Below are 11,937 nucleotides of genomic sequence, written 5' to 3'. Positions count from 1 at the left end.
TTTGAATTGGTTTGTAGTGTGTCTTTGGCTGTTCAGGTGAGTTTGTTTGTTTTAGGTGAGTAGTATTGTCTTGGAGAGTGGGGGAGTAGTGGGAGGTAGAGCACAGCCTAATCCGGCGGGGGAGAGTTTAGCCCAACATGGCATCTCTCCTTGACTCTACCTCCCTCATTCAAAATGGCCGCCACTTTCTGTAAAAAAAAAAATCTAGTCCTACACAACAGAACAGAACTGTTTAGGGGAGTTTGTTTGCTGAATCTGCTGGTGTGTTTTGTCAGAGTTGATGATGGTGTTGTTTGTGGTAGCATAGGCAAGATAAGGAAGAAATTAGTGGTGGTGTGAGGAGCAGTGATGGCTGTCATTAGGGGAGTGACTCTGGGACGCCAGTGATCACTGTCTAGCCTCCTGGAGGTGTCGTGGGACCAACTAGACGAAACACTGGTGAAAGGAGGTTCCCACCTGATGACCCCAAACACATGTTAGTTATCACTGCTCATTAGTCTGTATAGCTAAATTAATAGTTATCATAGGACATGTTAAGCTTAGGGAGCTATTCACTGAGTCTGGTCCATTTTCTGTAGCACAAGTTTCTTGTGTTTACTTTAAATTACATTTTCTGAAATATTACACTATGACTTTTTTGACATAATAAACTAACATTTTGTGAAATGCTATATTATGATATCGTTTGACATACTATAGACATTTTCTGAAAAAGTATACTATGACATTTTTTACACACTGACATTTTTCTAAAATATTATACATTGACATAGTAAACTGAGATTTTTTTATATCACATATCCAGTCCTTCACATTTCTCCTGATTGAGTCTTGGTTCTAATTTTAATTCCTCCTTCACACGAAGTCAAATGTGGTTTCAACTGATTTCACAGTGAAATAATATAATCAGTCAAACTAACACACACACACACACACACACACACACACACACATAGCGATCGATCGATGCAGTGATCAGCAGGCAGATCAGATGGGTTAGATGCTCTGATGGGAGAAACATTGAACATTAAACTGTCCAATCAGAGCTCAGCTGAAATCAAACAGGTTGTTTTTCTGTCTGGATGACGCCTCCTCGCTGCACCGCCATCAGACCGAGGTCAGCGTGAAGGACGTAGGATGAGGACGATGATCACGATCAGCTGTTTATCAGTCCTTCAGCTTCATGTTCAATCATCATCTAAATCCTGTGGTTCTGGTCCGGTGGAGTCTACGTGGAAGTGAACCGAGATCCACCTCAAGCGGACTTGATCCAGAGTCTGACTGATGGCTCCTCCACAGACCCCCCCAGCTCTGACCTTTGACCTTTGGGTTGTTGTCTTGCTGCTCAGTCTCAGGTGAACAAGCTGAATCTAATAAAAACACAGGGGAGACGTCAGTGAGTGTGTGTCCACACAAGTACTCTGGTGTTGGTTACGAGAAGCTGGTTGTCATAGTAACACACACGCACACACACGCACACACACCTGCTGGTCTCCTGACAGTAGGGCAGGAAATAAAGCAGGACCCACCTGTGTTCTGTCACCTGCAGGTTTGATCCAGATCAACCTCAGGGCTACAGCAGAGTCAGTGAATCACTTCACATTTGACCTGAAGCACAGTCCAAACAGGTGACACAGTGACATCATCATCATCATCATCATCATCATCATTACCACCCCACCCCCTACCCCACTCCTCATCGACTTAATAAAATCAAACCTGTTTAAACCTGACTGATAGAAGCTCCGCCTCCCCCAGACAGCACATGACTGATCAAAGCCGCCTCGCCACAGGAGAGCTGCTCTCCTATTGGCTGCTTCCTGCACAGTCTGTCACATTAATTCAAGACAGCTCCTTTCATCCTAGTCCCAGTAACAGACTGGTTTCACTGGTCAGACTCACTCTCTCGTCATTCTTATCAAATGTTTCAAACAGGAAACTCTCTCCTGACTTCTCCTCTTCCTCCTGAAATGAAACAAATAGAGATTAAAGATTAAACTAAGACAATAAATCAAAGTCGCCTCAGACTAACATGAACAGTATGAACATGAACAAAGAATAAGAACTGAAGAGGAACATAACCTTGTAGTGCCCAAGTGAACTCAATCAGGTAAATGAGGGGTGGTAAGGGTGAAAACAAGAGCCAATCAGTGATGAGGAAGTGAGGGAGGCGAAGGAGGGATGACGAAAGTGAAAGAAAATAGGGATCTTTACTAGTGATGGTATATGTAAACTCTGACACTGGGAGAGCTTGTGAGTGTAACGTGCTGTTGTGCTTTGTGTTTGTATTTTGTGTTAAGGACTCCTCAAAGTATATATATATATATTTGTTCATTTATCTCAGTACCCACAGAACCACACTAAGAAACAAACCTGAAGTAGGAGAAAAACATTGGTACAACAAATAACTGTCAGTTTTTATTTGAGATACAAAAATGAATATAGAAATATATGATTACAAGTGTTTCCCTTTCTTCTTTTGACCCCCAGGCCCTCAAAGAAGGTCTTGAGGTCAAGAACACACAAACACAGTCTCTGTAAAATAACACTAATAATGAATTATAATGTATAAATACATTATAATTATGGGGGGGGAGCATGGTTTCTATGGAGCTGAAGTATTGTATGAAAGAGTACTTTCAGTTTTCATTATCTTCAATCCAAAGTGCAGTGGCAGCTCAGCAGACATCTTCAGGCCACATGTAGAGTCACGCTGACACCTGCTGTCCACTCTGAGAACTACACCACAGGTGAGTGCTGCCTGGAGCCTTTTCACAGCTGAGCACAGGTGTGTGTTTCACACAGGAAGCTCTGCCGACACTTCACAGGTCTCAGAGCATCATGATCCCAGAGTCGTGGCAATTTGTCTCTAAACAAATTTAAGTTCAACATAAAAATCAAAAGGCCACTGATGCATCATGGGAGTGAGGTTAATTTTGTCCAAAGCCTTTGTGTTTTTATTTTAATTATCCGAGCATTTGGTAAAAAAACTAAAAAACACATAGCAGTCTACCTTACCTCACCCTGGTGTTACCCAAATAAACACAATACTAGTTAACCAAAATTAACTATGCTAAACAAGCAAATAATATAAAGACACTAACAAAAGAGAATTTTATCAAAAAATAAAACAAACCAATTGAAGTAATCCAAACTCAGAACAAATTAAAAAGAAAAGCCACCAACAAACTAATAAATATCTCCCACACCCAGAGTGAACTGATCTGCTCTGTGTCTGGAGAGATGAGTCTTCCCATCCACAGAACCAGTCCAGAACAGTCCAGACTGAGACGGTCTGTGGTTCTGTCAGGGAGGATTCAGACGAACACAGAGTGACTGAGACTCTCTGAAGGAAGCATCAGAGTCTGAACCTGATTCAGGAGGTCATGGAGGTCATGGAGGTCATGGAGGTCGATGAGCAGCAGAGTGACATGTGAGCTTTTAGGCTGATCATCCTACATGGAAATTTAGTTCAATCTTGTATGTAAATGTGTCTGAGATAGACTGAGACTGATTTACATTACGTCCTTTTCATTTGTTCTTCCTCCTCCTGGCGACAGTCAGAGCAGCCATTTTGTTTTCAGGTTGTCTATCCGTCTCATTCTCATGGCACAAACATTCACAAGGACTCAAGAATGAACTGATTACATTTTAGTTGCTGAAGGTCAAAGGTCAAGGTCATAGTGACCTCACAAAACACCTTTTAGCCATTATTCAAGACTTCACAGCAATTATGACAAAACTTCACACAAATGGTTCATATTTTATGTTTCATCTGACTCTAGATAAACAGGACGTGACCTGAAACTAGTCTGAGTGGAGGAGGAGGTGATTCTAGTTTTTCTGTATTCTTTTTTTCTGCCGTTATTTCTCAGTTGTTTTAATATATGTATTTATGTATATATATATATGGAAATAGGAAACAGATACAATTGTATTCTTGTATAAACTCAGAGGATGTAAATCACAGGCAAACATAATCTACAATTCAGAAAATGGAGACAGTGACCCGTCTAAAAATGAATGATATACATTCATGTTGATTTGATAAAATCTGTTTCCATTGGTCTTTCATTGAGACTCCTCTTGAAATATACAGATCTAGATTATAACTACATTATCTCTTCTTCTTTTCTCAAAAACAAAACTGGATCTTTGAAATATAAACACCAGTCTTTCACTTTACATTTAGACAGTGTCTGAAGAATTAATCATCAATACTTCAACTTTGTTCTTCAGTTTCTGTCAGCTGGTATATGACTCCTCTGATTATCAGTTGTGCAATCCACAGTCTAATTACTTCTGTTACATAAGAAAAGGAGCCTGAGGGTCTATAGATACGTGTTCGTCATCAGTCAGGCCAGGACACGTTCACAGGCTGCGTACAGCTTGTAGGTGGAACAGCAGAAACATGAGAGAGTGTGGTGGAAATCTGTTTCACTTTCCTTTACGTTGTTTCCCAAGTTTCACATTTGAAACTCCACCCAGGTGATAAAATGATATCAGAGCAGATACAGTTCAGACTGAGGCAGAGAGGACTCTGAGGTGAGACGTACAAAGACGGTAAAGAGGAGACGTGAAGCTGAAAAATGTCTGACGTGAATCCACAGAGAGGTCGATGTAAGTCTGTCTTCATGAGAACATTCAGGTTCTCTCTCTGTTACAACACTGTCACTGTGATTATACATTAACAGCAGCTTGTGTTTCTCTGAAGCCCGACGGGGTAATTACCATGAGCAGAGGCTCCAGCCGCCACGACGGGACCAAGTCAGGCAGAGAAGAGGTAAGAAACAGAGATGAGGTCACATGCATCACACTAATTAAACTTTATTGACTTTATCTGCAGAGAAGCCTTTTCTATAAACTGAGTGACGTGTTGTTTATCAGCAGTGAACGACCACACCCAACAGTCAAATGAAGGAGCAGAGGGAAGTGAAAGAGAGAGAGCAGGAGGAAAGATAAAAAGCCTTCACTACGAGCTCTTAGAGATACGATGCTGTCTGACCGTTAACGGCTTTTATGTAAGGATTTTACAGGGAGTCAGTGACGCTAACACCAGAAGGAGAAACCATAGAGATTAACCAACAGCAGAACATTTTAATGACTTCAAACATCATTTAGGCTCCAGGGCATTGAAAAGGTGACTCTACCTGAGAGAGGTGGAAACATCGATCAAATTCTTAATAGAAGAGAAGTTTACTTGATTTTGAGTTTTGCAAACGTTCCCCCCTGAAGGACTGAATGATGAGATCGAATGGCACGTCATGCTCTGAAACATTTCGGGACTCTATAGATTTACCTGTAGCACACCTTAGCCACTGACACTTCCTGTGATCACACACTTTGAATAACTTTTTAAAAGCTGCAACACCAATGTTTTCATTCAACAGGTTGTAATTTCTGTTGACAACTTTGTGATTAGATTTGAGTAGATATTGTGATGTCTCACTTGTTTTTTGTATAATGAAATATGTATATATGTTGTTTTCTCTTCCTTGTGTGTGTGTGTGTGTGTGTGTGTGTGTGTGTGTGTGTATATATATATATATATATACACACACACCTGGACATAAGATGGGTGAAGGGTTATGTATGTCAGATCCAGTGGCGATCGCTCTAAGACTGCAAGGGAAGCTCAGATTCCCCTAAAATGTCAACAAATTAATTGGTCAAATATGTTCTGTTGTGTGAACATTTCATTGACTAAATATGCGCTAGAACACGTTCATCTTTTGTTCAGAATCAGCTGCTTATCACAGGTAACCGACACGACTTCCTCCTCCTTCCTCCCGCAGCGCCACAGAGCTTTACACAGTGTAGACGCCGAGCGTCTCCTGACGTCACTGGGGAAGCAGAGAGTGGGTTGTTCCACTGCAGCCAAACTAGACGGTCATTGGATAAAAGCTGGGCTTTGTCCCGCCCATCGGACGCTCAGCGTCTCTGGCGACTCTCTTCTGTCATTCTGCGAATTTACATATAAATAAACGGACACATTTTATGATGTAGGCCGAAAATGAGCTTCCCCTCATTATAAGACCAGCAGCCGCCACTGGTCAGATCATTGTTGTAAGAATTGCCTAAAACACCTCTGACGAAGGTCCAGAGAGACCGAAACGTTAGGATGATCAATAAATTGTGATGCTGGACAGAGCAGTGTGCAGGATATTCTTCTTTACGAGAATATAGTGACGTTTTCCAACGCACCTGCACCTGAGACGTGTCTGTGCAAATACCCTCATTGAGAAAACATTAAATATTCAAACTGTTTGAATTCAAAATGTATATCTAAAAGCACAAAAGCCAACTTTAAGTATTTGACTCATGCTGCAGCAGAGGACACTTGACCACTCAGCTTGTCCTATTGCTGCTCTATTAACACACGTTTATAGTACGTTTTATCCAATAGTCTGTAAGTAGCTATTCATATTTCAAACCAAGTCTGTTATTGACTGTCTGGTTCCTCTACACACTTCATGAAACAAAAACACAGCATTGTTTAATTCATGCCGCAAATTATCGGGGATCTAAAACTACACCACACACTGCAGCAGTGAATAACCAGAGGTCTCGCTGCAGAACATTATGATGTCACAGTGAAGTTGACCTTTGATCTTTGACATTAAATGTCATCTCTTCATTTTATCCTTAGAGATGTTTGAGTTAAATTGTGTCATAATTAGTGAATGAATTAGTGAGTTTTGGTCAAAGACATGTTTCCAAGGGGACATTTTTTGCCAAAACCGCGTTACGTGAGCTCACCGTGACCTCACCGTGACCTTGACCTTAGACGACCAAAATCAAATAATTTCATCCTTGGGTCATAGTGAATGTCTGTGCCAAATTTGAAGAAGTTCCGTCACAGCGTCACTGAGACATTGCATCCACGAGAATGAGGCGCACACATGTATTTGCGTACCGCCACACCTAGGCCTCCTGAAAACAACCATCCCTTTAAATATCAAGTTATCCTGAACTTTAAATCTGTTTCCCTCCACAGCTGGGACTCGGCACATACTGAACGAAAGCCTGTTGAAGATGATTGTATCAAATCTGCAGCCCTTGGAGATCACAGCAGGTGATAACTTTCTGGGTTTTGTAGAAGCGCTAAACCCCACTGTTCAAATTCCTACCAAAGCTGAGATTCGCTCAGAGCTTCTCACTGTTTACAAGGAAAAGGAAGAAGAGTTGCGACGCAGCTTGGCCTCTGCTGATGACATTGTGCTGACCTGTGAGTTGTGGTCTTCAAGACCTGAAGACCCCTACCTGACGGTGGGTTGCCACTTTGTGGATCGCAATGGGAAACGCAAGTCCTACATGCTCAAAACTACCAGCCTGTTTGGAGACGAATCTACAGCCAACATTAAAAAGCAGCTCTTAGGTGTCATGGAGGCTTGGGGCGTGAAAGAAAAGGTCCACAGTGTCGTCAGAGCTGGCATGCCACAAATGAAAAATGTTCAAGTGGAGTGGACAGACATGCCTTGTTTTGCTGACACTTTAGATGAGGTATTTAAGGATCTGAAGAGGAACGACCAGCTGTTGGACGTTCTCAGAAAGTGTCAGAACATCGTCAGGTTCTTCAAGAACGATTCTGAAGCTGAGGAGAAGCTCAGAAAGATTCAACGCCAGCTGGGTATGAGACAAGACGAGCTGGTCATGTACTCAGGTGACCAATGGTTCGCTTGGCTGCACATGCTTCAGCGCCTGCTTCAGCAGTACAGAGCCATGGTGATGGTGCTCGACGAGGGAGGCAAGACAGATTTAATTCTGAATGAAGAAGAAAAAGAGAAACTCAAGAACGTGATATCTGCTCTGGAGCCTCTAAAGGAAGCTACGTCCAAGATGAAAAGTGGATTCGAGACTATTTCTGTCATGTTACCACTGCTGACGACGCTCATGGAGAAACTTGACAAAGAGAAAAGGAAAAGCAATAATGTTGCTCAGATTTTACTCTCAAAATGTAGAAAGGAGTTCGGTGATGTCAACAACCACCAGCTGGCCCCCAGCACATTCCTTGATCCACGATACAAAAACCGTCTGACAGATAAAAACAAAAGACAAGCAAAGGATAAAATACTGAAGGAGCTCACCGCAGGTCGAAACTGCTCTCCCGCTCAAGTGTCGAAGTTCAAAGACATGCTGGAAAGGTACATGTCCTATGAGTCGTCCTCAGAGGAGTCAAACCCTTTAGCCTGGTGGAGGTACAACGGAATGGATCATTTTGGTGAATTAAGCCAGCTGGCTCTGAAAAAACTTGGGGTTGTCTCGACTGCTGTGCCCTTAGAGAGAGCCTTCTCCGGGGCAGGTGATCAGTTCTGCAACCAAAGGAGCGCCATCGAGCCCGAAAACCTCAACATGATCCTGTTCCTCAACAGCAACTGGTCCAAAGAGTCTTAGAGACAAACCTACTGCTCTTTCAGCTGATTAAAACACACACACATTTTTTACAAAGACACTTTCCTAGAGGAAATACACGTCATATGAACTTTGAAAACACATGATATAGTAAAACTAGAGAACACTCCACTGAAGCTATACAACTGTTAAATGCCCAGATGAATGCAGCGACTCACAGGTTTTATAAATCAACACTGAGGGGAAACCCAGTGTCTCAACTCTGCCTGATTTAAGATTGTATTAAAAAATTTAATCTCTTTACAAAAGCCTCTCCACCATCATCCCTGTGCCAAAGTCTTCAAAGATCACCTGCCTCAAGACTTCAGACTTGTTGCCCTGACATCTATAGCTATAAAAGCATTTGAGCGTAGCATCCTATCATACCTGACACCCAGCTCCTCCCCCTGAAGGATCCATATCAATTCCCCTACCAACGCCACCGGTCTGTTGAAGGTGCAGTCAACACAGCCTGGAATCACCGAACACCTACACAGGCCTCCTGTTCATAGACTTCAGTTCTACCTTTAATTAAAAAGTCTTTACCACACTTTTGGATCTGAACACTGACCCATCCACATGCCCCTGGACTCAGAGCTTCCTGTGGACCAGACCACAGAGACCCTCTGTCCCTCAGCCCAGGAGCTCCTCAGGGCGATGTTCTTCCCCCTGGTTTTTCTCACTTCACATCCAAGGACAGGTCTGTGGAAACAATTCAACCCGCTGATGGCACAACCACTGAAGACCTCATCCCCAATAATGAAGAACGCATGCCACTAACATGCATTACCATGATTATCTGATGTCTGATGTGGTCCATTTATTCATTACAGAGAATAACCAAAGACAAAAGCCTCCAAACATACTGGTTATCTATCTATTCATTGTGATATTTTCATTATTGATTAATCTCCTAATACTTTTTTCAATTAACTGATTGTTTTGTCAATAAAATGTCTAAAAACTGTGTATAATGTCTGTTCATTTCAAACTGCTGGACACACACATACTCATACATACATCCAAAATGTATTGTTTTATCCAACCAACTGTCCAAACCTACAAAGACCTCCAGTTTACTGTCACATGAGCCAATGAAAAGTGTCACACCGGAGAATATTTGAAATTTCTGCTTTATAAATGTCTCCAATGATTAAATAATTATCAAAGTAGCTGCTGATTAATTTTCTGTCGACTAATTGTTGCAGCTATAGTTAGTAGGTGTTAGTAGCTGTAGTAATAGGATCTATTTGTTCATTTGTTGTTTCTATCAGTGTTAAAACTTATTAACGAGCAGTTTAAAAGGTTTAATTTTGTCCACAGTTACAAAGAGCTTACAGTAGAGCTGCAGAGCTAAACCCTCATCACACAGATGAATCCACATCTGAAAGTCCAGTGGTGCAGAGACCAGAGGCTCTGGTCTACAGAGATGTGGAGAAAGTGATGTGGTCAGATGAGTCTTTCACCCTGTTCTCCACAAGAGGGCGACGTTATGTTTGGTCTACACCAAGAGAACAGTAGAGGTCTGAACCCTGGACCCCTACAGTGAGGGGGTTTGGTGGTGGTTTGTTTTGTTCAAACCTCAGAATTATTAGTTATTAAAGTAAAGGCATAAAAACTCCTCTGTGAAATATCTGGAATCAAAAATTATGATTATGATTTAATATTCTCTAAATAGACGAATGATTTCAGCTCTTCTTCTACAAACTGTAGTGTAGCTTCATATTTTATAAAGATTAATGTGGAGGAGTAAACATTAATGTGGTGCAGCATAAAGTGTCAGAAAAAGAAAATACTCAATTAAAGTACAAGTACCTCAGTTTTGCACTTGAGTAAGCAACAGTAAGTTCCCTGAGTAAATGTACTTGTTATTTCCCACCACTGTCGTGGTCTCAGCCTCCTGCACAGGAAAACACCTGAAACAGCAGACCAATTAATCTGACACGGATTGGTTTAACTAATGAGCGAGCCAGGTAACCTTTTCTCTGCCTAGTGACAACAACAACAAAAAAAAGAAAAGAAAAATATGATTGGATTATTTTCATGGTTTTAGGACAGTAACTAGTAACCAATAACTTTCATTTCTGAAGTAAATTTGATAGAAAATGAGTCTAAAATTAGAATTAGAGGAGATGAATTATGAAATTAGGATTAGAAGAGAAGAGAAGAAATATAAGTAAAAGAGATGATGAGATGTACTACATGACATTACTCCATATCTAACTGGAGCATAAACCAAGATAATGTACATTGATCAATGATGCCACCTAATGGCGGCTTTGAAAGAATTGCCTGAAACAACACTATGTATTGTACGGTCATCTGTGTCTCACTGCATCACACTGGGATCATGTGATTAAAGGTTTTCCTCCAGGATCTTCCTGTTACTCATGAAGTCACAGAAAGATATTTGCACTGTTTGCTTCTTAAGGATGACTGCCCATAAAATTAAACAATCAAGGCATTAAATTAAAACAATACTAATGAATGTGGTGCAAGAGAAATTGTGTCTTATTACGTCTGTGCAAGTTCTCATTCGTTCAGGTCATTGTTATCTCTTTCTCAAATTAAATCGAAGGCAACTGGACTTATATTTGTCTGTGGAAGACGTTTCGCCTCTTATCCAAGCGGCTTCATCAGTTCTTATGTTTTCTCTAGTCCGCACTCTCTACTCCCACCTAAAGGAAAAGGCACACTCCTTTGAAGACAGCGATGTCAAAATCTTGGACAGGGAGGACAGATGTTTTGAAAGGGGAGTCAAGGAAGCCATCTAAGTAAAAGTGGAGAGGCCATCGCTAAACAGGGGAGGGGGTCTGCGACACCATCTATCCCCCATCTACAATGTCGCCCTTTCATCGGTACCCAGGAGAGTCAACAACATAACCTCACCACATAACCACATAACCTCAGACGACTCTCAACGATGGTCATCCACCAGGGGCTCACCTGACCCTAACGACTGTCGTTCACATGGGATAACAACAGGGTCACCTGACCCTAACGACGGTCGTCCACATGAGACCACAACAATGGTCAGGTGAAACCAGTACTTTCACAGGTACTTTGGTGGACACACCCACAAGAGGTTAAATACCTGGGTCCTACTCCACTTTCTTGGTCAGACTAGTGTGTCTTATTACTTTTCTTTTTCTTAGCTCAAATATAGGAGAGACACTGACACAAGAAGTTCGTTCTGCAAATCTTCACACCATTATCAGTAAGCTCACAACTGACTTTGTTAATGAATAAAAAATAGTCGGATTTTATAATTCAATCCATTTGAGGCCAAGAAGTAAAAAATAAACTGTCCAAACTACCATGAATTAAAATAATCCCTTAAAATTTAAATTGACATATGCTTCCAGTACATTTTCATTTAAGGTTTTAAATGAAACTAAAATAAAGCTAAAACGATAGCTAGATAGATAGATAGATAGATAGATAGATAGATAGATAGATAGATAGATAGATAGATAGATAGATAGATAGATAGATAGATAGATAGATAGATAGATAGATAGATAGATAGATAGATAGAAAGGTATC

General features: G+C 41.2%; 1 protein-coding gene across 1 annotated transcript; it reads left to right on the top strand.

Annotated features, from left to right (window-relative positions):
• The first annotated feature begins 4,440 nt into the window (after positions 1–4,440).
• Positions 4,441–9,358, top strand: LOC111668204 (zinc finger BED domain-containing protein 4-like). Its single transcript, XM_023424194.2, has 3 exons — positions 4,441–4,620; positions 4,715–4,783; positions 6,998–9,358. Exons 1-3 carry the CDS (start codon positions 4,590–4,592, stop codon positions 8,392–8,394), a joined length of 1,497 nt encoding a protein of 498 aa, XP_023279962.1. The 5' UTR covers positions 4,441–4,589; the 3' UTR covers positions 8,395–9,358.
• The last annotated feature ends 2,579 nt before the right edge of the window (positions 9,359–11,937 follow it).

The sequence above is a fragment of the Seriola lalandi genome, unplaced genomic scaffold (genome assembly GCF_002814215.2).
Source record: "Seriola lalandi dorsalis isolate HSWRI2012SDOR001 ecotype SW California unplaced genomic scaffold, Sedor1 jcf7180002054722, whole genome shotgun sequence".
Lineage (NCBI taxonomy): Eukaryota > Metazoa > Chordata > Actinopteri > Carangiformes > Carangidae > Seriola > Seriola lalandi.
Note: the sequence above shows the minus strand (reverse complement) of the source record. Positions and strands in the feature narration are given on the sequence as shown.

Coding starts and splice junctions, on each gene's coding strand:
- LOC111668204 (XM_023424194.2), top strand. CDS start 4,590: ATGTCTGACGTGAATCCACAGAGAGGTCGAT. Junction 4,621..4,714: donor GAATCCACAGAGAGGTCGAT/GTAAGTCTGTCT, acceptor GTTTCTCTGAAG/CCCGACGGGGTAATTACCAT. Junction 4,784..6,997: donor CCAAGTCAGGCAGAGAAGAG/GTAAGAAACAGA, acceptor TTCCCTCCACAG/CTGGGACTCGGCACATACTG.